The sequence below is a fragment of the Sus scrofa genome, chromosome 2, assembly GCF_054392235.1.
Source record: "Sus scrofa isolate SSC_HxYL_T2T_F1_AM1 chromosome 2, Sscrofa_HxYL_maternal_Yorkshire_Landrace_v2.0, whole genome shotgun sequence".
Classification (NCBI taxonomy): Eukaryota; Metazoa; Chordata; class Mammalia; order Artiodactyla; family Suidae; genus Sus; species Sus scrofa.
Genome location: NC_139384.1, coordinates 65,791,910 through 65,818,395, shown reverse-complemented (window position 1 = coordinate 65,818,395; position 26,486 = coordinate 65,791,910). Strand labels below are relative to the sequence as shown.

The window sequence follows — 26,486 nt, the reverse complement described above, 5'->3', positions numbered from 1 at the left end:
AACTCTGTGAGTCCGTTTCCATTCTGCAAATAAGTTCATTTAGATCTTCTTCTTTTTTTTTTTTTTTTAGGATTCCACCTATGATTGATATCATATGATGTTTGTCTTTCTCTAACTTAGTTAACATAGTATGATGCTCTCTAGATCCATCCATATTGCTGCAAATTTCATTTTTTATGGCTGAGTAATATTCCATTGTATATATATGTACCACATCTTCTTTATCTGTTTCTCTGTTGATGGACATTTAAGTTTCTTCCTTGTCTCAGCTATTGTAAATAGCACTAAAATGAACATTGGGGTGCATGCATCTTTTTTTTCATTTTTTTATTTTATTGAAACATAGTTGATTTAAAGTTTGTGATAATTTCTGCTGTACAACACAATGATTCAGTTATACATGTACACACATCCTTTCTATTTCAGATTCTTTTCACACATAGATTATCACAGAATATTGGGTCAAGTTACCTCTGATATATAGCAGCTTCTTGTTGGCAAATCATTCCATATACATCAGTGTGCATATGCCAATCCAAAACTTCCATGTTTCCATGTCTTGGCTATTGTAAATAGTGCTGCAATGGACATTGGGATGCATGTATGTTTTTAAATTATAGGTTTATCTGAATAAATGTCCAGGAATGGGATTACGGGATCATATGGTAGTTCTATTTTTTAGTTTTTTGAGGAAAATCCATACTGCTTTCCATAGTGGTTGTACCAATTTACATTCCCACCAACAGTGTAAGGGGGTTCCATTTTCTCTACACCCTCTCCAGAATTTATTGTTTGTAGACTTTTTGATGATGGGCATTATGACCTGTGTGAGGTGATACCTCATTGTATTTTTGATTTGTATTTCTCTAATAGTTAGTGATGTTGAGCATATTTTCATGTGCTTGTTGTCCATCTGTATCTCTTATGTGGAGAAATGTCTATTTAGATGTTCTGCCCATTTTTTTTAACCAGGTTATTTTATGATATAGAGTTACATAAGATTTTTGTATATTTTGGAGATTAATACTTTGTCAGTCACTCTGTTTGCAAATATTTTCTCCCATTTGGTGTTTTGTTTTGTTTATTTATTTATTTATTTTTTTGCTGTGCAAAAGCTTTTAAGTTTAATTAGGTCTAATTTGTTTATTATTGCTTTTATTTTCATTACTCTAGGAGGCAGATCCAAAAAGGCAATAATGCAATTTATGTCAAATTGTGTTCTGCCTATGATTTCCTCTAAGGGTTTTATAGTATCTGCTCTTACATTTAGGTATTTAATCCATTTCAAGTTTATGTTTGTGTGTGGTGTTTAAAGAGTGATATTTTATTATTTTGCATGGACAGCTAGTCCAGTTTTCCCAGCACCACTTACTGAAGATACTATCTTTCCTCCACGGTATATTCTTGTTTCCTTTGTCACAGATTAGTTGACCATAGGTGCTTGGGTTTATTTCTGGGCTTTCTATGCAATTCCATTGCTTAATATTTCTGTTTTTGTGCCAATCCCATATTATTTTGATGACTGTAGCTTTGTAGTATAGTCTGAAGCCAGGGATCCTGCATTCTCTGGGCCCATTTTTCTTAGGATGGCTTTGGCTATTCAATGTCCTTTGTATTCTATATAAATTTAAAAATGTTTGTTTTAGTTCTGTGAAAAATGCCATTGATAATTTGATAAGGATTGCATTGAATCTGTAAATTGCCTTGGCTGGTATAATTATTTTGATGCTATTGATTTTTCTATTCCAAGAGCATGGTATATCTTTCCATTTGTTTTTGTCATCTTCAATTTCTTTCATCAGTGTCTTATAGTTTACAGATAAAATGTCTTTCACCTACTCTGTAGGTTTAATCCTAGGTATTTTATTCTTTTTGATGTGATGGTAAATGTTATTGTTTTTTAATGTCTATTTCTGATCTTTTATTTTTAGCCTATAGAAATACAACAGATTCCTATATAGTAATTTTGTATCCTGTAACTTTGCCAAATTCATTAATGAGCTTTAGTAGTTTGCAGGTAGCATCTTTAGGATCATTTTCTTGTGGTCCACCTGTTGTGCAGATACAGATGGACAACAAGTCCATGGACTATATATATTAGTATATATATATTTTTCTAGTGTATATATATATATAGTCATTTTCAAACAGTGAAAGTCTTTTTCTTTTCCAGTTTGAGAAATTTTATTTCTTTCTCTTCTATAATTGCCATGGGTAGGACTTCCAAAACTGTGTTGAATAATAGTGTCAAGAGTGAATGTCCTTGTCTTATTTCTAATCTTAAAGTTTCAACATTCAGTATAATACCTGTGTGTTTGTCATATATAGCCTTTATTATGTTGAGGTATGTTCCCTTGACCCCCACTTTCTGACAGCTTATTTTTTAATCATGAATGTGTATCAAATTTTGTCAAAAGTTTTTCCTGCATATATTGAGATGATTACATGGTTTTTATTCTTCAATTTGTTAATGTGGCTTATCATGCTAGTTGATTTCTGGATATTGAAAAATCCTTAAACCCTGAGATGCATCCCACTTGTTCATTGTGTATAATCATTTTAATGTTGCCTTCAGAATGCTTGCATTTTGTTGAGGATTTTTGTTCTATATTCATCAGTAGGATTGGTCTGTAATTTTCTTTTTTGCGTTATCTTTGGTTTTTGTTTCAGAATGATGGAGGACTCATAGAATGAGTTTGGTAGTGTCTCTTCTCTGGAATCTTTTGGAATAGTTTATGAATGATAGATCTAAACTCTTTTTGAATGTTTGATAGAATTCACCTGTGAAGCCATCTGGTCCTGGACCTTTGTTTTTGGCAGGTTTTAAACCATTGTTTTTATTTCAATACTTCTTATCGATGCATTCATATTTTCTGTTTTTTCCTTGGTCAGTCTTGAAAGATTAATTGATATGTACATGATTTTGCCATTTTGTTATTGTTTTGATGTGTTTTTTAGGGCTTTTTTCTTCCCTTCTTCTTGTATCCTCTTTTCTTGTGATTTGATGACTATCTTTAGTTTTGTGTTTGGATTGCTTTTTCTTTGTGTGTGTGTGGTGTGTGTGTGTGTGTTTATTGTAGATTTTTTTAGTTTGTGGTTACTATGAATCTGTCCAATTCTAAGTTGTCCATTTTATTGGCATATAGTTGTTTATAGTAACCTCATGATCCTTTGCATTTCTGGTATCAGTTGTGACTTCTCCATTAATTTCTAATTTATTGATTTGAGCCCTTTTTTTCCTTGAAGTGTTTTGCTTAAGGTTTAATGATTTTGTTTATCTTTTCAGAGAACCAACTTTTAGTTTCATTGAACTTTTCTATTATTTTCTTCATCTCTATTTTACTTATTTCTGCTCTGATCTTTAAGCTTTATTTTATTCTATTAATTTGGGGTCTTGTTTGTTCTTTTCTCTCTAGTTGCTTTAGGTGTAAGGTTAGATTGCTTGAGATTTTTTTCTTGTTTCCTGATGCAAGGTTATATTGCTATAAACAATACAGAAATGCTTTCTGTGAGTCCCCTAGTCTTTGGAATGTTGTGTTTTCATTATCATTTGTCTCTAAGTATTTTTGATTTCCTCTTTGATTTCTTCATTGATTCATTTGTTGTTTAGTAGCATCTAATTTATTTATTTAGTAGCATGTAATTTATTCATTTATTTACCTAGTTAGTTTTTAAATTTTTATTTATTTATTTCTAGTAGCATGTAATTTTAGATTCCACTTACTTGTGTTTTTTTCAGGTTGTTTTTTCTTATACTTAATTTCTAGTCTTATAGCATTGTGGTCAGAGAAGATGCTTGATATGATTTAAATTTTCTTAAATTTATCAAGGCTTGCTTTTTAGCCCAGTATGCAATTTATCATGGTGAATATTCCATGTGCACATGAGAAGATGTCTATCATACTGATTGGGATGGAATGTTCTATAACCATCATTTAAGTCCATCTGGTCTATCTGTCATTTAAGACTTGTGTTTCCTTATTGATTTTGTGTTTAGATGATATGTCCGTTGATTTAAGTGGGGTGTTAATGTTCCCACTATTATTGTGTTATTGTCAATTTCTCCTTTTATGGCTGTTAGCATTTACCTTATATGTTGAGTGCATATATATTTATAATTGATATATCTTCTTGGATTGACCCCCAATCATTATGTAGTGTCCTTTTATTTTCTCTTGTAACAGTCTTTATTTTAAAGTCCATTTTTCTGACATGAGTATTGCTACTCCTGCTTTCTTTTTATTTCCATTTACATGGAATAGCTTATTCCATCCTCTAATCTGAAGTAAGTATCTTGTAGAAAGCATGTATACAGGTCTTATGTTTATATCCATTCAGCCAGGCCTTGTCTTTTAATTGAGCATTAATCCATTTGCTAAGGTAATTATTGATATTTATATGCTTATTGCCATTTTGTTAATGTTTTGGTTTTGTTTTTGTAGGTCTTTTTTCTTCCTTTCTGCTTGTGTCCTCTTTTCTTGTGATTTGATGACTATATTTAGTTTTGTGTTTGGATTGCTTTTCCTTTTTTTGTGTGTATCCATTGTAGATTTTTAGTTTGTGTTTATCATGAGGTTTTGACATAGCCATACACACACAAGGTTTTTTAAAATTGCTGGTCTCAATTTCTAACGCCTTTCCAATATTCTGCATTTATACTCTCTTCTCATGATTGTGGTTTTTATATTATATTTATATGTGGATGTTTTCCTATGTTTACTGTTTGTTTGCCTTTACCAGTGAGCTTTCACATTCATAATTTTCTTGTTTCTAGCTGTGGCTTTTTCTTTTCCACCTGTGGAAGTTCGTGTAGGATTGTTGTAAAGCCGGTTTTGTGGTGCTGAATTCTCTTAGCTTTTGCTTGTTTTTAGAGATTTTGATTTCTCTTTTAAATCTGAATGAGAGCCTTACTGGGCATAATATTCTTGGCTGGAAGTTTTCCCCTCTCATCACTTTAAATATAATATGCTACTCCCTTCTGGCCTGCAGAATTTCTGTTGAAACATCAGATGGTAATTTTATGGGGATTCCCTTGTATGTTATTTGTGGCTTTCCCTTGTTGCTTTTAGTCTTTTCTCTCTGCATTAACTTTTGTTAGTTTGATAAATATGTATCTTGCCATTTTTTTTTCTTGGTCTATCCTGTATGGGACTCTTTGTGTCTCTTCAACCTGAGTGTTTCCTTTTCTATGATAGGGAAGTTTTGGCCATTATCTCTTACAATATTTTCTCAGGCCTTTTCTTGGCCTCTTCTCCTTCCAGCACCCCTATAATGTAAACGTTGGGGTATTAAATGTTGTCCCAGAGATCTCTTAGACTGTCCTCATTTCATTTCATTCTTTTTTCCTTATTATGTTCAATGGCAGTGATTTCCACCAGTCTGTCTTCCACTCATTCATTTTTCTGACTCACTTATTCTACTATTGATTCCTTCTGGTTATATTTCATTTCAGTTATTGTTTTATTTACTGCTGTTTACTTGTTCTTCATATTCTTGAACTTTGTTAAAAATTTCTTTTATCTTTTTGGTCTGTGTCTCCATTCTCTTTCTGAGACCTTGGACCATCTTTACTATCATTATTCTAAATTCTTTTTCAATTGGATTACCTATCTCCACCTCACCTAGTTGTTCTTCTAAGTTTTATATTATTCTTTCATCTGGAACATATTTCTCTGCCATCTCACTTGACCAACTTTCTGTGTTTTTGGTTTCCATTTCACAGGCTTCAGGAATATAGTTATTCTTTCTTCTAGTGTCTGCCCTCTGGTGGTTGAGCTTTATACAGGGACTTGTGTAGGCTCCTTGGTTGGAGGACCTCTTGCCTGCCCAGTGATCTGTGGATATGGGTCTGGGTTCCTCTGGTGTGTAGGACTATGTGAAATTGTATGTAGAGATAAGGTGGTTGTGGGCTCAGTAAAACTTTAGGCAACCTGTCTTCTGAGGAACTGGTCTATGTTCCCACTTTGTTGGTTGTTTGGCCTGAGGCTTCATGGCACTGGAGCTTTCAGGTTTTTGGGTGAGGCCAGGTCTCAGTGTCAAAAGATGATCTATTGGAAAGCTCACACTGATGAAATTTCCCTGGGTCCACCATGACCAGTGTCCTTGTTCCACAGCGAGCCAGGGCCGAGCCCTGCTTCCTAAGGAGGCCCTCCAAGACCCACAAGTATGTCTGGTCCAGGCTTCTGTGGATCATTGCTTTGCTCTGGGTCCCAGTGCACATGACACCTTGTGTGTGCCTTCCACGGGGAAATTCTCTATTTTCCCCAGTCCTGCTTTTCTTCAGAAGCAAATGTTCTGTGTCTCCTCCTATTAATGCTAACCCCTCCAATCTGGGGAACCTGATGTGGAACTCAGAACTCTCATTCCTTCTGAAGAAACTCTGTGACATAATTATTTTCTAGTTTGTGAGTTTCCCACCCACCAGATATGTGTTGATTATCTTGTGAAATCTCCCCTTCTACCATCTCATTGTAGCCTCTTTGTCTTTGGGTATAAATATATATATATTTTTTGGTAGGTTCCAGTCTTTTTTTGTTGATGGATGTTCAGAAGTGTTGTGATTTTTGTATTTTAGTGAGAATAGGTGACCTCAAGCCATACTCCTTTATCTTGTCTCCAATATTGCAAGCTTCTTTAAAGAATCATCTAGCCTCATTTTTTGGAACATTGCATTTATCAATCACCTCTAAGCTTACAGTTGCTTCCTTCTGGTACTACCACTCCACTGAACACATTCAATGGGCTACAAATAATGCATTTTACCAAACACCATCACAGTCATAACTAGAATAACATATTTAAAAAATCATCATAATGCAGTGCACATAAAATCATTGCATTTGTATTAAAATAATTATTTAAAATTTTATTTGCTATTTTGCACTAAACCAAGGTATAAAATATATTTCTAGCTATGTGTCATGTTTAAAAAGTTGAATGCCTCTGTCAAAAAATTGTGCAGACTCTAAAGGACAGTTTTTTAATCTTAATCTCAATCACTCTATATCTAGAATTTACAAATGTTGCTTAACATCTCACTCCTGAAATTCTTCCTTCCTCCCTTTGATGCTACACCCTATGTTTGCATCCTCAATCACTGAACACCCCTCTTCTATCTGATACTACTTTTCATCCAGTATTTCTAAAATGCTGGTGCTTTTATTGATCCAAACTTAGAGACTTTTTAATCTATGAAGTGTTTGTGTATGATTAATTTTATTTCTTCTAAGCCTTGGTACAATTTTATGGGGAAAGACATCCATGGGATATTATATTTATTGTAAATAACTTTTTTTAGAAGTCCAGTTACCTTGGAGTTTATTTAAACTAAAAGAAAAAGGTCATCATATTTTCTTGTAATACATACTTGGTTCTTTAAACAACAATTGTGACAAACGACAGAAAGAATGAAGGAAAGCTGCCCTTGTGATCTATACAAAACACCAGTATTTTTGGTTGTACATAATTAAAATAAATTTCTCACACACTTCAAAATACCATAGTAGCCAATACATAAAGGCATGCCTTATGTGGCCATAGGAATACAGTTTAGAAAAGAAAGAAAAAAAATAACACTTTGAACTACTCAATTTCTTCAAAATCACTGAGCAAGAAAAGCTATGCTGAATTTCCATACAGATTTTACATAAGTTCCATATAGTACCTTAATTTAAATCCAAGAGCAAGAGTTAAAACTCTCCTCCTCTATTTTTGGTAAACAAATGCAAAGAAAACTTAAAGGACTTTTCCACCTAGATTTTTACCTGGGAATGACCTTTTAAATTTTTTACTTAAAAGAGGGTATAATGATGTCAGTATAAATGTTACTGTTTCTTGGGATCTCAGGAAGATTCATATTCTTTATAGCTGATACAGAACAGGCTGGTGCTCCTTCTAAGCTAGCCTCAGATTTCTCCAGTTTATTTTGTGCTTCAGTTTGTGTAACAATCTCATTCATGTTGGTCTCCAATACCATTCCTCCCGTCACCATTTCTTCAAGAACATTGTGACCTTATCTACATGGCAAGTTAAATCCAAGCAGACATTTTCAAAACACTTGTCTAATGTTTCCACAAATACTTGAATTAGATCCAAAATGCCAAGTTCACGTTCTAAAGAATACACACAGAAAACAAAATATTATGTAGCATAATGTTTATAAGTCAGCTTGTTGTCAGATGATCCAATTATTAATCTTCCTTCCAGGAAATTACAAACATTCTCATTTCTCATAGATAAAAAAATGGAATGTCTCCCTGATGATTTGTTGTTGTGTATCTTCACTGTAGGGCTGGTAGAACTTGGAGAATTTCAGCTTCCCATGGTTATTAAAGATGAGGCACAACTTGATCATGGGTGAGCCAGGACCACTGTGTGGGAGCCAGGAGCCAGGGCAATGGTGGGCACATGAGGCTTGTCACCAGATCTTGGTGGCAATTCTTCCCCACCTGCCCCCCGCCCCAAGCTCACAGTAAATAACTTTTCTTACACGCAGATTCAAATGCTTTTGTAGTTATACTATTTATGTATTATGTTTCGTCTTTTCAGATCACGTTACATTTCTCATAAAATTTGTCCTTTTCTATTAAGATTCCAAGGTGCTAAACTTAAAATTGTTAATCACATCCTTGTCTAGGGTTAATGTTTTCAGGATCTATAGTGATGCCCTCTTTTTTATTCCTAACATTGCTATTGAAGGGGCTGGGGAGAGAAAGAGCAAGAGAGAACCCTTTCTATCTACTATTTGGTCAATAACTTTTACTAAAATTCATTTATTTCAAAAATATTCTTATGGAATAAAATTTCATATTTTCTTCACTTTTTATTAAAGTATAGTTGATTTACATTATTATATCAATCTCTGTGTACAGCAAAATGACCTAGTCATTTATAATGAATATATATACATTCTTTTTCTCATGTGGTCCTCCATAATGTTCTAGTCCAAGAGAATGGACAAAGTTCCCTGTGCTATTCAGTGGGGCCTCATTGACTCTCCATTCTAAATGTAATAATTTGAATCTATTAACCCCAAATTTTTGGTGTATCCCACTCCATCACACCTCTCCCTTGGCAACCACAATTCTGCTGTGTCTGTGACTCTATTTTGCTTTGTAGATAGGTTTATTAGTGCCATATTTTAGATTCTATGTATAGGTGATATCATATTGTAATTGTCTTTCTCTTTCTGATTTACTTCATTCACTATGAGAATCTCTACTTCCATCAATGTTGCTGCAAATGACATTATTTCATTAATTTTTATGGCTGAGTAATATTCCATTATGTATATGTACCATATCTTAATCCATTCATCTGTGAATGGACATTTTCAGTGTTTCCATGGCTTGGTTGTTTTGAATTGTGCTGCTATTAACATAGGGGTGCATGTATCTTTTTTAGTCTTTTATTTACATAAATTTTTTTCTACTGTACAGTATGGTAACCCAGTTACACTTACATGTATACATTCTTTTTTTCTCACACTACATGTTCCATTAAGTGACTAGACAGAGTTCCCAGTGCTACACAGCAGAATCCCATTGCTAATCCATCCTGAAGGCAACATTCTGAATCTATTTACCCCAAGCTCCCAGGTCCTCCCACTCCCTCCCCCTCCCCCTTGGCAACAACAAGTCTATTCTCCAAGTCCATGATTTATTTTCTGTGGAAAGGTTCATTTGTTCTGTGTATTATATTCCAGATATGTGATATCATACGATATTTGTCTTTCTCTTTCTGATTTACTTCACTCAGGATGAGAGTCTCTAGTTCCATCATGTTGCTGCAAATGGTATGTTTTGTTCTTTTTTATGGCTGAGTAGTATTCCATTGTGTATATATAACACATCTTCCTAATCCAACTGTCTGTTGATGGACATTTGAGTTGTTTCCTTGTCTCGGCTATTGTGAACAGTGCTGCAATGAACATGCACATGCATGTGTATTTTTTAAGGAGAGCTTTGTCCAGATGTATGCCCAAGAGTGGGATCGCTGGGTCATATGGTCGTTCTATGTATAGTTTTCTAAGGTACCTCCATACCATTCTCCATAGTGGCTGTACCAGCTTATGTTCCCACTAAGAGTGCAGGGGGATCCCCTTTTCTCCACACCCCCTCCAGCATTTGTTATTTGTGGACTGATTAATGATGGCCATTCTGACTGGTGCGAGGTGGTATCTTGTGGTAGTTTTGAGTTGCATTTCTCTAACTATCAGGAATGTTGAGCATTGTTTTGAGTGCTTGTTGGCCATCTGTATCTGTATCTGTTGGAAAATGTCTATTCAGGTCTTTTGCCCATTCTTCCACTGGGTTGTTGGCTTTTTTTGCTGTTGAGTTGTGTAAGTCGTTTGTATATTCTAGAGATTAACCCTTTGTCAGTTGTATCATTTGAAACTATTTTCTCCCATTCTATAAGTTGTATTTTTGTTTATTTTTTCTTTCTTTTGCTGTGCAAAAGCTTGTCAGTTTGATAAGGTCCCATTGGTTTATTTTTGCTCTTATTTCTGTTGCTTTGGGTGACAGACCTGAGAAAATATTCATAAGGTTGATGTCAGTGAATGTTTTGCCTATGTTCTCTTCCAGGAGTTTGATGGTGTCTTCTCCTATATTTAAGTCTTTCAGCCATTTTGAGTTTATTTTCATGCATGGTGTGAGGGTGTTTTCTAGTTTCATTGATTTGTATGTAGCTGTCCAGGTTTCTCAGGAATTCTTGCTGCAAAGTCTGTCTTTTTCTCATTTTATATTCTTGCCTATGTCAAAGATTAATTGGCCATAGGTGTCTGTGTTTATTTCTGGGTTCTCTATTCTGTTCCATTGGTCAGTCTGTCGGTTTTGGTACCAGTAACACACTGTCTTGATGACTGTGGCTTTGTAATATTGCTTGAAGACTGGAAGAATTATGCCTCCTGCTTGGTTTTTGTTCTTCAGAATTTTTTTTGGCAATTCTGGGTCTTTTGAGGTCCCATATAAATTTTTGGATTATCTGTTCCAGTTCTGTGAAAAATGTCCTGGGTAATTGGATAGGGATTGCATTGAATCTGTAGATTGCTTTGGGTAGTATGGCCATTTTTACAATATTAATGTTTCCATCCCAGGAGCATGGAATATCTTTTCATTTCTTTACACCTTCTTTAATTTCCTTGATTAAGGTTTTATAGTTCTCAACACATAGGGCCTTTGCCTCCTTGGTCAGGTGTATTCCCAGGTATTTGATTTTTTTCTGGGTGCAATTTTAAAGGTATTGTATTTTTGTATTCCTTGTCTAATATTTCATTGTTAGTATACAGAAATGCAACCGATTTCTGAATGTTAATCTTATATCCTGCTACTTTGCTGAAGTTTTTGATCAGTTCATGTAGTTTTTGGGTTGAGTCCTTAGGGTTTTCTATATATAGTATCATTTCATCTGTATATAGTGACAGTTTTACCTCTGCTCTTCCTATTTGGATGCCTTTTATTCTTTTTGTTTGTCTGATTGCTGTGGCTAGGACTTCCAATACTGTGCTGAATAATAGTTGTGACAGTAGGCATTCTTGTCTTGTTGCAGATTTTAGTGGGAAGGCTTTCAGCTTTTCTCCATTGAGTATTATATTTGCTGTGGGTTTGTCATAAATGGCTGTGATTATGTTTAGGAATGTTCCCTCTATACCCACTTTGGTGAGAGTTTTGATCATGAATGGATGTTGGACATTGTCAAATGCTTTTTCTGCATCTATTGAGATGAGTATGTGGTTTTTAACTTTTCTTTAGCTAATGTGGTTTATGATGTTGATTGATTTGTGAATAGTGAACCATCCTTGTGCATCTGGGATGAATCCCATGTGGTTGTGTTGTACAATCTTTTTGATATGTTGTTGGATTCTGTTGGCTAAAATTTTGTTGAGAATTTTTGCATCTAAAATCATTGAAGTTATTGGCTTTTTTTTGTGGTATCTTTATCTGCTTTTGGAATTAGGGTGATGGTGGTGTCATAGAATGTCTTTAGGTGTGTTCCATTTTCTGAAACATTTTGAAGAAATTTAAGGAGGATGGGTATAATTTCCTCTTTGTATGTTTGCTAGAATTCACCTGTGAAGCCATCTGGTCTGTGACTTTTATTTGTAGAGAGTGCTTTTGTGACATATTGCATTTCATTTCTAGTGATCAGTCTACTCAGGTGATCTATTTATTCATGATTCTGTTTTGGCAGGCTTTAAGACTCTAGAAAGTTGTCCATTTCTTCTAGATTGTCAATTTTGTTGGCATACAATTGTTGATAGTATTCTCTTATGGTTTTATGTATTTATGTAGTTTCTGTTTTGACTTCTCCTTTTTCATTTCTTATTTTGTTTATTTTGGTTTTTTCCTCTCCTCTTCTTGGTGAGTCTAGCCATAGGTTTGTCAATTTTGTTTACCTTTTCAAAGAACCAGCTCTTGGTTTGATTGATTTTGCCTATTGTTTTTTGAATCCCTATTTTATTGATTTCCTCTTTGATCTTTAGGTATTCCTTCCTTATGCTGACTTTAGGTTTTGTTTGTTCTTGTTTTTCTAATTCATTCAGGTGGTGGGTTAAGTTGTTGATTTTAGATCTTTCTTCTTTTTTGAGGAAGGTCTGTATTGCTATGAACTTCTTTCTGAGCACCTCTTTTGTGGCATCCCATAGATTTTGAGAGTCTGTGCCTTCATTATCATTTGTCTCAAGGTATTTTTTAATTTCCTTCTTGATTCCCTCAAAAACCATTGTTTTTTTGGTAGCATGTTGTTTAGTCTCCATGTTGTCGGTTTTTTCTCATTTTTTTTTCCCCATGGTTGATTTCTAGTTTCATGCCATTGTGGTCAGAGAAGATAATTGAAATAATTTCTGTACTCTTAAATTTGTGGAGGTTAGCTCTGTGATCAGTTCTTGAGAATGTTTCATGTGCATTTGGGAAAAATATGTAATTTGAATTTTATGCATGTAATGTCCTGAAAATATTGTCTAATTTTCTATTGTTTCCTTTAGGATCTCTGTTGCTTTGTTAATTTTCTTTTCTTTCCTTTTTTTCTACAAATGGAAACACATTTTTATTTTTTTATTTTTGAAATTTTGTTTTTATTTTTTGCAGAATAAAATACATACATTTAAACACAATTACATTCAAACAGATTATTATATCATGGATCTTAAGAAACAGATTAAGTGACTCCCACTGGAGAAGTGGAATGGAAAATATGCTTAGACAAACAGGAAATTTATTCTATACTTTACCCCATTTTTTTTATGGCTTTCATCTTTACTACTTAGTATTATCTATTACATTTCAATTTTTCTTTAAAAATTAGCATTGTATTAAAATTGTGTATATTATGCAACTAAAATTTATAAAGAAGAAAGCCTTATATACCATTAAATATTTTATATAGCATAATAAAAAGAATAACTTAACTGGTAAGAATAACAAAAATAATACACCCTCTGAAAATAAGTAAAATATAAAATGCATAAATTGGTTAAAAAACAATGTAACTATATAAATCTGTCCTCACAATTTGTTACATCTTATTGATTCTTCCACATAGGCATTACACCATTCCAGGTGATGTGATAAACAAGACATTACAGACCTTACATTGTACCATGGAGAGAAATGGTTATTGATAATACAATTGTAGAACTGTATTATTTAATTGTACAGTGGCATTGTTTAATTATAATTATCATAAATTCTTTGATGGAGAGGAAATCAGAATCATTTCTAAGAAGACTTTAGCCTTCCAAGAATGATGTCAATGACCCCCTTCATGGTGGATTATGCACTTATTTACTATGAGATATATTTCTTCTTCAGAGATTCCTTGTTTGTGTATCAATTGTAGATTTTTGGATTGCAGTTATTCTGAAGTTTTGATAGAAGAGTCTATATGTATATGAGATTGTTTTAAGTTGTTGTTCTCTTAACTGCAAGTTCATCTCCAGTGTCCCGCATTTGTACCCACCTCTTCTCATGATTTCTGATTTTGGTGGTATAATTGTGCATGGATGATTTCGTATCTTTACTGCATATAGACCTTTCCTGGTGAGCCTTGTCATTTGTGGAATTTTTGTTTCCTGTTGCTGTGTTTTCTTTTCTGCCTAGAGAAGTTCCTTTAGTATCTGTTGTAAGGCTGGTTTAGCATTGCTGAATTCTCTCAGCTTTTGCTTATCTGTGAAGGTTTTGATTTCTCCTTCAAATCTGAGTGAGAGGCTTGCTGGGTAGAGTAATCTTGGTTGGCGGCTTTTTCCTTTCATCACGTTAAGTATATCATGCCACTCCCTTCTGGCTTGCAGAGTTTCTGCTGAACAATCTGCCAATAACCTTATTGGGGTTCCCTTGTATGTTACTTGTTTCTTTTCCCTATCTGTTTTCAAGATTTTCTCTTTGTCTTTAATTTTGGTCATTTTGATTAATATGTGTCTCAGTGTATTCCTGCTTGGGTTTATTTTATATGGTACTCGTTGTGCTTCCTGGATTGGAGTGAGTGGTTCCTTTCCCATGTTAGGGAAATTTTCGGCTATTATCTCTTGGAATATTTTTTCTGTCCCCTTCTCTTTATCTTCTCCTTCTGGCACCCCTATAATATGGATGTTGGAGCGTTTAATGTTGTCCCAGAGTTCTCTGAGACTCTCTTCATTTCTTTTAAGTCTTTTTTCTCTTTTCTCTTCTGCAGCCATAATTTCCACTGAACTGTCCTCCACCTCGCTTATTCGTTCTTCTGCCTCCTGTATTCTGCTGTTAGCTGCTTCCAGGGAATTTTTTATTTCCGTTATTGTATTTTGCATCTCTTCTTGTTTAGGTTTTATATCTTGTATCTCTTTGGTCAGTGTTTCCTGTAAGTTTACTTCCAATGTCTTGCATCATCTTCAGCATCGACAGTCTAAAGCCTTTCTTCCTGGAGGCTGAGAATCTCCTCATCACTTAGCTAGTTTTCTGGGGTTTTCCCTTTCTCCCTCATCTGAGTTATAGTTCTTTGTCTTTTCATTTTTATAGGTTTTTGGTGTGGTGACCTTTTTACAGAGAGTAGAATTGTAGCCTCTCTTACTTCTGATGTCTGCCCCCTGTGGCTGAAGTCGGTGTGGGGGGCTTCCTGATGGGAGGGGCTGATGCCTGCCCACTGGTAGGTGGAGCCGATCCTAATCCCTCTGGTGGGTGGGGCTTAGTCTCTGGATGGGATTAGAGGGGGCTGTGTGCCTGAGGGGTCTCTAAGGAGCCTGTTTACTGAGGGGCAGGGCTGTGATCCCATCTGGGTTGTTGTTTGCCCTGGGGCTTGTCTGTGCTGACTGATGGGTGGGGCCAGATTTTCCCAAAATGGCCACCTCCAGAGAAAGGCATGCTGCAGCTGAATATTCCTGAGAGCTTTTCCTTCAATGCCCTTCCCTCACAACAAGCCACATTCACTCCTGTTTTCCCAGGATGTCCTCTAAGAACTGCAGTCAGGTTTGACCCAGATTCTTATGGAGACCTCCCTCTGCCCTGGGACCCAGTGCACGTGAAAGTCCGTGTGTACCTTTTAAGAAGGGGGTCTCCATTTCCCCTAGTCCTGTGGAGCTCCTGCACACAAGCCCCACTGGCCTTCAATGCCAGATGCTCCAGGGGCTCTTTCTCCCAGTGCCAGATCCCCACAGGTGAGGGTTTGATGTGGGTCTCAGAACTCTCACTCCTGTAGGTGAGTCTCTGTGAACCAGTTAGTTTTCAGTCTGTGGAGCTTCCCACCTGGGAGGTATGTGGTTGTTTATATCATGAAATCGCCCCTCCTACCTCTTGATGCCCCTCCTCTCTTTCTTCTGGAGTAGGATGACTTTTTTAAGGTTTCCAGTCCATTTTGGTGAAGGGTGCTCAGCCTTTAGTTGTGAATTTTGTTGTTTTTAGGAGAGAAGTTACTTTGTTGATTTTCTTCCTAGAGATCTGTCCATTGATGTGATTGAGGTGTTAAAGTCTCCTACTATTATTGTATTCCCTCAACTTCTCCTTTTATGTCTGTCAGTATTTGTTGTATGTATATTGGTGCTCCTGTATTAGGGGCTTATATATTGATGATTGTAATATCCTCTTCTTGAATGGATCCTTTAACCATTAAATAGTGTCCTTTGTCTTTCTTTGTGGCCTTTGTTTTAAAGTCTATTTTGTCTGATATGAGGATTGCAACTGCTGCCTTCCTCTCTTGTCCATTGGCATGAAATATATTTTCCCATCCCCTCACTTTCAATCTATATGTGTCCTTTACCCTAAGGCGAGTCTCTTGTAGGCAGCAGATTGAAGGTTTTTGCTTTTGTATCCAATCTGCCCCTCTGTGTCTTTTGACTGGAGCATTCAGTCATTGAGTTTTAAGATGATTATTGATAGATATGCATTTATTGCCATTTTAACCTTGTTTTCCAATTGATTCTATATTTCTCTTTGCTTCCTTTATTTTTTGGGTTGGATGGTCTCCAATTATTTTATGCTTGAATTCTTTTCGTTTCATTTTTTGTGAATATAATGTTTGGTTTTGATTTGCAGTTGTCCTGTTTTTTAAGTATGTTAACCCCTTCCTATATCAGCTTGCTTTACCCTGATAAACATATAGGTCAAACACATCCTTAAAAAAATGAAAAAGAATCTAATTTTTCTCACTTCCCTTGCCCACATTTTATGATTTTGATGTCTCTTTTTTTTTTTTTTAACATCTTCATGTTTAGATCTATATGCTGGCTTATTTAAGCGATTGCTTTCCGGTTGTGTTTCCCTCCATCCTAGATCTTTCTCTCTCTCTTTTTTTAATTTAGAGAAACCCTTTCATTATTTCTCTTAGAATGGGTTTTGTACTGATGTATTCTTTTAGCTTTTGTTTGTTGGAGATATTCTTTATTTCCCCTTCTATTTTAATTGATATTCTTGCTGGATAGTGTAATCTAGGTTGCACATTTTTTTTCCTTTCAGTGTTTTAAGTATATCTTGCCACTCCCTTCTGGCCTGCAGTATGTCTGTAGAGAAATCAGCTGATACCCTTATTGGGGTTCCCTTATATTTAATGCTTTGCTTTTCTCTTGGTGCCTTTAGAATCCTCTCTTTATCTTTAACCCTCGCCATTTTTATTATAATATGTCTTGGTGCAGGCCTGTTAGGGTTCAACTTGTTTGGGGCCCTCTGTGCCTCCTGTACCTTGATGTCAGTTTCCTTTAGATTTGGAAAGTTTTCAGCCATAATTTCTTCAAATATATTTTCAATCCCCTTTCCTTTTTCTTTTCCTTCTGGAATTCCTCTTATGCATAGATTGGTGTGCTTTATATGATCCCATAGGTCTCTTATATTGTTTTTCCATTTAGTTTTCTGTCTGCTGTCCTGATTGGGTGATTTCCATTTTTCTATCTTCTACATCACTCATTCCTTCCTTTGCATTATTCATTCTGGTCTTTATTGCCTTTTGCTCGGTTTGTATATCTGCAAATAAAATTTTCTGGGTTATTTTTGGCTCCTCCTTTTATTTTCCAGTTCCTTTCCGAGGGAATCTGCATTACTGTTCATATCCTCCCTTAATTCCTTCAGTATTTTCACAATCTCCCTTTTGAACTCAAAGTCTGTAAGACTGCAACAGGTCTGTTTTATTGTTGACTGCTTTAGGTGAGTTCTCTTGTTGCTTTAACTGGGAATGGTTTCTGAGCTTCTTCACCTTGCTTGTGTTTTTTTTCTGTGAGTTTGGGGAAGCCAAACTGTAGTCTTGTAAATCTATTTCTATGCAATAATACCCCTTTTTATTTTTTTAGGGGGTTACTCTTTTTTTTTGGTGTGGTAGTTTGGATCTTTGATGTCTCTTTCTTTGGTGTCAGCAGGTTGTTACCCCAGGATACTCAGTGTGTTGTCAGGGAGAAAGAGGGAATGGGTAATGCCAACAATCACTGCCTGGTCATTGGGTTCTCAACAGAAGCAAAGACCTGTGATGCCCTTGAGGTGATTGGGGCTGCAAGTGGTGTCTGTTCACTGACCCCTATTGGTATCAGGATACTGCCACCACTGGAGCTAGAGATAAGTGTGGTGGTTCTCCCCACCACTGTAAACCACCTCATACTGCTTAGCTCCCTCAGGATGTGCTGCACAAGAGCTCTTAGTTGCAGTTATGAAAATATCTAGGACCCAGCCATCCTTTCATAAGGTCATAAAGGGAAATTAAATGAAAAGGTGATCAAAATGACCACCTCTGCATTTTTTGATATTCAAATCAATAATTTCCTGATTTCCTTAAGGAAGTTGTATTGCTGTTAGTTCTCGAGTTTACTTTCCATTTGGACCATGCCCCCTTGACAGGTTAGGATAATCTATGTGATGATGCTGCAAGTGGGTAACATACCTCTTTTCACCAATGTTTTCAAGTCATGGTGAAATTCATAGTATGTGTTTATGGACACTTTCAGCACACTATGATATAGATAGAGTTAAAAAACAAACCCTTCCCCAATTAGTGAACTAAGGTATAAAGAAGATTCTTTCAGGACAGTTTCCTTGGTTCTTTGATGAACTCTTGAACCACAAATCTAACAGGATGATTGTGTCATATTCTTTGTTTATGTGCTTCAGAAAAAAATAAGATCATGGATCAGTCTTTATATTCCTTAGTCTTTTCCTAAAGTTCTGTTAAAACAGTCATTTAGGCTAATGTCTTCCACTCAGGTGACCACAGATAAACTTTATTATGTCTTTTGCCACATGTACAATGAATGTATCACTTGTATCTGATTTTTTTAGTACTCATGGGATCCATTCTGCTTCTAAGCTAAACCAGGTGATGTAACTAAGCCCAGATTCTCATACCCTTGGGTGTTTGTTGCTTTAACCATTCCTGGTACCAACAGTTGCTGTTTGGTCATAATTATTGGATTGGATTTCAGAAAAGATATGACAGTGTACAAGTGGCTTATAGATCATTAAAAGGTGCTACCAGATTTACCAAACAAACAGCAAGAAAAATTTGCATTTCAGAAAACAATGCAATACTCACCATATGTTGTCTCATGGACTTGCAGAAAAGAAGGTTTTATTTGCCATTTTCTGGATGTCTGGGGCAAGGATGAGAAGGTTATGTTAATATATTTACTTAAATATTCTTATGTTCTTAAATATTTAGATATTTTCATTTTTTTTTCTTTATAATGAGGAATACAAGTGTGGTAAGTAGAATATAGGCCCCATATAGGTTTGAATTTTTTTTAATGTCAAAAGGGAATTTGTAGAGGTGATTAAAGGCCTTGAGGTGGGAGAGTATCCTGGATTGTCAAAGTGAACACAATGTAAACACAAAGTTTCTTAAAATGTAGAAGAGAAAAGCAGAAAGGGCAGTGTCACAGTGAGAAAAACTAAAACGGCCATTGCTGTTTGAAGCACTGGAGAGAGCATTCATACCAAGGGTATAAGGGAAGCCTCTAGAAGCTGGAAAAGGCAAAGAATTAGGGTATCCTCTAGAGCCTCCAGAAAAGAATGCAACCTGGTCAATCTTGATTTTAGCCCAGTGAGACTTATTTAAGAATTTTGACATCCTGAAGTGCAAGATAACATACTGGCCTTGTTTTAAGACATCATTTTTTCTTTAGTTGTGTAATGATCATAATTGTTATGATCATAATTGTTATCATTACACAACTAAAAAAATATGTCTACAACTTGTAGATTAAAAACTACCACATATTCTGGAGAAATATAACATCTTCATGGACCAGAAAATACATTGTTAGTATGTCAGTTTTTTTCCAGATTGATCTGCAGATTCAATGCAGTCCTAATAAAAATCGCAATGAACTTTAAAAAAAAATATCAGTTTTATGTTAATAGCAGCAGTATAAGACAAACAATCTGAAACAGCAATGCTATCTTATATAGACCATTACTGAGATCAATTCCTAGGTAGAGACCCTAATTAATAATTAGAAGTGCTCTCAACTCTTTATGCTGCTGTATGGAGTCCAGATCTTCTGGAAGGTGTACCTATTGGTGCACAGGCATCCATTCATTCCCATAACATATTTGTGTTTTCTTTCATAATCCAGGACTCACAGAATCAATTCAATAGCAACACCATGCTGCTGAATTCAAAATAAATATTAGAAAAACAAATAAAAAAGAAAACATTCTCTTTCTGTTATTATATACTCCATTTAAAGGGCATGCTTAGGTCTGATTTTTACTTTCAGACGTGATCTTGTGAAGGATATTGGCTGGCTTTCCTTTGCTAGATGATTTTACTCAGGGTTTCCAATCAATTAAGGAAGAGTCCCATATTCCAGGACCAGAGGGAATACCTCCTCACACAGAAGAGTCTCACTTGTTGCAGCTTGGAATTCAGGTTAAAGTCATCAGAAATTTTCTCCAATATTCCCATTCTGGTTCTAAGGCTACTATTTTTTTCCCAATCAATCAGTGCCCTAACTTCTAATAACAAGTCTACTCAGGATATCAATTCAGCTGACCTTTAGTGTGATGATGGAATATTTTACATTTTTGGTCTGAGAGTAAATATACTTGTTCATAAATATTTTAACATTTCCAGAATCAAAAACTGTGACCTCCTCACCCACTGGTGTTTGATTTCTTTATATCCTCCATCATGACATTTGATTCTCCAAATCATTATCTCTAATGCTATACTTGACTTCTTCTCAGGCTACAAATTCTATGTTTATGATTATAAAATATTAATTTTAAAACATATATTTTAACTGTCATTACAAATGGTTATAGTTATAAAGACATATGAATAAACATAACATTTTATATTTTAAATTAGTGCATTGAACATGGCATTTTTGTGAAGAACAAAGGTATTAAATATTAACATACTGCTGTTATACAGAGTCTGTTTAACTTGTTTAACATATTCTAAGATTTTTCTCAGAATCACTTTCAAACTTATTAGGTTGTAGATTTAAGAATCAGTCAATGTTCCTTTTATAAATTGGGATTTAACTGTATTTAGGGTTCTGCAACCTCTCTAATTCTAACTTCTTTATTAAAAATATTAGTAGTGATTAACACATGTATAATTTGCTTCAGTATTCATAGCTGTAATCAACCTGTATATGTAATTTTTTTTGCATTTTTGTCTTTCTGGAGCTGCAGCCATGGCATGTGGAGGTTCTCAGGCTAGGGGTCTAATCAGAGCTGTAGCCTCTGGCCTATGCCAAAACTGTGGCACTGTGGGATCCAAGCCACATCTGTGACCTACACCAGAGCTTGTGACAATGCCGGAGCCCTAACCCAATGAATGAGGCCAGAGATTGAACCCGTGTCCTTGGGGATGCTACTCTGGTTCATTAACCACTGAACCATGATGGGAACTCCTGCAAGTTATTTTTTAAATTTTAGCACCTATCTCTAAAATGCTTATCTTAAGAATTATATGAATTTCCTGTTATAATTTTATAGAATTTATCTTAAATTTATAAACATAATCATTCCTTTTAAATACTTGCCATACTCTATTGCCATAGCATGTTTATGGACAAAATTCTATTAACCAATTCCAAAATTCAGTTTTATTCACTAGCCTTGGTATGCATCATTTACATAGAAATGTAGTATTGATGATGCCTCAGAATATATATTCTTCCCTGATCTTGCCATACAGCCTTGAGAACCTCAATAATAACATAGAATAATGTCAGATGTTTAGATGGTGTGCCTCTCCGAAGTTTTAGCATTGCTTTCTATCTTTTTCATCATCTCCTTACTCCCAATTTATGATTTTCCAAAACTCTTAGGTTGCTTTCTTTTTATTTTTATCCTCCAGGTAAAGATGATGCATCCACTTCTAATCAGGTAACACAAAATTATTGCATTTGTCTGAAAATGTCAAAATAAAATTTCATATAATCTAGTTGTGGGTTTTCCTTTACTTGTAACTTCTCAATACACTTATCAAAGTCTTTCATGTTTTAAATTTTACTCTTGGCAATTTTAATGCAGAAGTGGAAAGAAATTTAAAAATCAAAATATTTTAACAGATTTAAGTGATTGGTAAGATTTTATTGCTTCCCCAAGTGTACCGAAGTCTATTGTTTTAATTTTCAAAGTTATTATAACAAAAATAAGTGAAATCAAGTTCAGCTAAAATTTAACCACCATAAAGCATCAGTTCTTTTCAGTTTTCTGCATTATTTTAAAATTGTTGTCTAAGACTTAGCATTTATATTTATAAACATGGTGGGTATCAATAAACATATGACAAAAACTTTATTTTTTTAATAGTACATTACAACCATTTTATGGACTTAGTATGCAGTATTTCAATGTTTTAATTTTTTTGTCTATACAATTGAAAGTTTACTTAAACTATAAATTTTATTAATTGCATTTTACCCTATGAAGATTTATTATTTTGTAACTTGGTTAATTATTTATTGAGGTCTGATGCATACATTGCATCACATAATGTATTACATAAAGTATACAATTGCTTTTCTCCAGATATTCAGGGAGATGAGATTGTCTTTCCTTCCTCTTTTATTATATTAAATGAAATGAAAGCAGAATGAGTAGTAGTTGGAAGCAGAGTTAATGTCAATAAAATGTAATCTCTAAGACATCAGGACTTGGAGAAAGGACTTTGAATACCTGAGGTGTAAGATCATCATTAGACAAGAAGAAAGAAGGGGTGGGTCACAGAGCTCAAATTTGATGATTGAGCCTGGATCCTTGATTTCTATTTTCTTTGTGCTTGACAGGAAAATGAGAATGGCAGTGGATCTGAAGAAGTGTGCTACACTGTCATTAGTCACAGGCCCTATCGGAGACCCTCCCTGAGCTCCAATGATGATGGTTATGAGAACGTCACAAAGAGAGTGAGACCATTAAGAGGAGGGTCAGAAACAGAATATGCCCTTCTCAGGACGACTTACACTCCAAGTTTTTCTTCCTATACCCCTGAGAATGATTATGAACTTGTGCTTCCTCACTAGAACCCTCAAGCCTCATCATCCTCCAGTAACAAAGATTATACAGAAGAGTTGCCTCCAAGGGAGATTTTCTCATTCATAAGTTCATGAAACATTAATTTCTGGACAGATTTTAGACATGAGATCTTTTTACTATATTGCCTTAAGAAACTCCGAAACCATGTCATATCTGTGGTTTGGGTAAGCCATATTAATTGACATAATGACATAGAGTATTTGACATTTTTGGATTTATAATGTTTTGTGGGGGAAACCTTCCTAAGGCAGTAAACATCTACAGGTATATTACCTAGAATATTCAATTCCAGTTCTGCTTTCCAAATATCAAAGCATTCATACTCCTAATGTAATCTACTCAACACTGGAGGTTTAATCTATTCAACAAACTTTAAAAATATAAGACCAGTTGGCAGACACTTTGTTAACCTGATATTTACTTCAGTTTTGTGTTTTCCATATGATAGAGATTCTTGCTTATAAATTTGTGGTTGCAGTTCAAGTATTAATAGTTTTTTATTTTAGCCTTTCTGAGAGGAGAAGCTGAGAGTGCCATTAAGAAAAGAAGAAGAAATGAATCAGGTTTAGTTGCCCATTGTTTTTCTTTCCAATAGTAAATCAGACTATTCCATTTAAAGATTATTAAAAAAAAGAAAGTATATTTGTACTTATTGCTTTTTTCACAATGTAATAGTTAATTTAACCTATGATGAGTTATCTCTAATAAAGAAGGGTGAATAGTGTCTGTTTTTAAAATATAGGCAATTTGGTGTTAATCCATTCATTTTTACTTTCATTCTCAAGGATATTCTAAATGAAATGCCAACTTCCCGATAAGGACATGAAAGTTATAATTGACAAACATTCATAATTTATTGTTAATATAGTTAAAATATGCTGACTTTTTTGGTCATTGACAAGGATAAATAGATGTACTTCAGGTAACTTATTTGTTTTTTATTTTCAATACAGTGACATATATTGGTAGAAATGGGTCTGTTTTCTACTTATTAGTTTAATACCAGACCTAATATAAAATAATATAGGCTATTCTCCCATGCACAGTATTTTCTCTCTAATAGGAGGTTAAACTGAGGTATTTTCTACACTGGAATTCCACTACTGCCTCCCCTATAGAATTATTTGGAATAGGGTGGGTAGATGGATGGGTAGAATAAACAAATTAACAGAAAGTGATGGTTCATGTCAAGAAAATTTGGGTAATTCTCTTTATTTATTAAGAATATTTCCATATAATAGAATATGCTTATAATGAACATTTATTGAACATTTGCTATATTCTACTTGTGTAACTTTTTTTTGTTTTATAAAAGGTTTGACTCTATTCTTGGTAAATTTTTGTGCCTTTGGGGTGACATTAATGTCTAGAAGGAAAATTTAATAGAAATCTTGGAATTCTGAAAAAATAACCCTATCAGAAATATGCCAGTCTTGCAGAAATCAGCCAATTTTAAGAAATGACAAAATTATTTACTCTTGAGAGGAGGCAAGATGGCCAAAGATTAGGGGGATGCACTTGCCCTCTCCCACAAACACAACCAAAAAACACATCTACACATAAAATGACTCACACAGAACAGCAACTGAATGCTGGCAGAAGAACTTAAACCTCCAAAAACAGCAAGAACCTTTTGACATAACTGGGTAAAAGAAGAGAAAAGAGGAGAGAGAGAGAAAGGGAATCAGGACAGGACTGGCACTCCTGAGTGGGAACTGTGAAGGAGAAAGGGAACCCACACCCTGGAAAGTCACCTAACCAATGGAAAAATCAACTGAGTAGGAAGGATCTCCAGATGCTGAGAAAAGTTCAGCAGTGGGTCTGAGATCTGAAAAGCAGAGTAAGAGCCACACAGATCATCTGAACCACTGGCACAGACACCAAAAACCGAGATGCTCAGGTGGGGGCTGCACACTGAGACCTAGGCTCCAGAGGTTAGTCCCTTGGAGTAGGCTGGGGTTGGTGGTGTGGAAACAGCCTGAGGGAGTAGGAAGTGGTGTGTTGTGGGTGGAGGGAGCAATAGGCTAAGGACTGGGGAGTGGAAAGCCACAACTGAATGAACCTGGGAGAAGGTCTGGACCCACAGGAGAGACAAGGTACTAGTTTTGGGGAGGGGAGAGAAGGAGGGGCAGGCCACCATACAATACTCCTTTCACCCCAGTGTGGGAGTTTGCCTGCCAGCTGACAGAGAGCAGAGCTTCTTAGGACATCCTCCCTCTCCCACCCCACACACACCTGGCCAGAAGCCACCTGCCATCCTGAAAATTGGCCTCACTACATGTGGGAAACCAAACATCAACATGGCTTTCACTAGCCCAGCCTGCCCACACACAGGAAATGCCCCACTGCTGCAGAGCAAGTCACCTAGCACAACCCACCTTTGGGAAGAGCTCTGTGTCCCAGGAGAACCAGGGTAAGCCTTGCCCAGCCATGGTAAGTGCACCTCCACCTCAGTGCACACCTGCCAGTCCCTCCCACCCTTGGGAAGTGCTTCTATGCCCTGGAATGAGCCAGCTAGCTCTGCCTACCCTTGGGAACCGCCCCACTCCAGGGGAGCAAAGCAACACCCTCCTTCAAGAAGTGCTCCTTTGCCTCAGAGTGCTGGTAGCCCTGCCCACCCTCAGGAAGCACCCTCTGTTGTGGAGTGACACAGCTAGGGCTGCCCACCCTTGGGAAAAGTCCCACTGCTTCATTGCAGTCTGGCCAACACCAATGCCCTCAGGAAGCACTCCACAGCAGTGCCAGGGCAAAGCCTGCCCAGCAAAGGGGAGTGCACCACCACTATGAAAAAGAAAAACATAAGCAAGATGAAGAAGCTCAGAAACCATTCCCAGTTAAAGCAACAAGAGAACTCACCTAAAGCAGTCAACAATAAAACAGACCTGTGTGGTCTTACAGACTTTGAGTTCAAAAGGGAGATTGTGAAAATACTGAAGGAATTAAGGGAGGATATGAACAGTAATGCAGATTCCCTCGGAAAGGAACTGGAAAATAAAAGGAGGAGCCAAAAATAACCCAGAAAATTTTATTTGCAGATATACAAACCGAGCAAAAGGCAATAAAGACCAGAATGAATAATGCAAAGGAAGGAATGAGTGATGTAGAAGATAGAAAAATGGAAATCACCCAATCAGGACAGCAGACAGAAAACTAAATGGAAAAACAATATAAGAGACCTATGGGATCATATAAAGCACACCAATCTATGCATAAGAGGAATTCCAGAAGGAAAAGAAAAAGGAAAGGGGATTGAAAATATATTTGAAGAAATTATGGCTGAAAACTTTCCAAATCTAAAGGAAACTGACATCAAGGTACAGGAGGCACAGAGGGCCCCAAACAAGTTGAACCCTAACAGGCCTGCACCAAGACATATTATAATAAAAATGGCGAGGGTTAAAGATAAAGAGAGGATTCTAAAGGCACCAAGAGAAAAGCAAAGCATTAAATATAGGGAACCCCAATAAGGGTATCAGCTGATTTCTCTACAGACATACTGCAGGCCAGAAGGGAGTGGCAAGATATACTTAAAACACTGAAAGGAAAAAAAATGTG

At 35.7% G+C, this 26,486-nt stretch overlaps 1 protein-coding gene and 1 pseudogene across 1 annotated transcript in view; one reads left to right on the top strand and one right to left on the bottom strand.

The window, feature by feature from the left end:
* GCSAML (germinal center associated signaling and motility like) overlaps positions 1-25,728 on the top strand; it is a 55,098-nt gene extending 29,370 nt beyond the window's left edge. Inside the window, exons 4-5 of the mRNA XM_021083397.2 lie at positions 21,751-21,779; positions 22,685-25,728. Coding sequence (XP_020939056.1) covers positions 21,751-21,779; positions 22,685-22,918 — 263 coding nt within the window. The 3' untranslated portion in view covers positions 22,919-25,728. The remainder of the gene's footprint in view (positions 1-21,750; positions 21,780-22,684) is intronic.
* On the bottom strand, positions 7,787-8,353 carry LOC146405419 (AP-3 complex subunit sigma-1 pseudogene; annotated as a pseudogene).
* Positions 25,729-26,486: the final 758 nt, after the last annotated feature.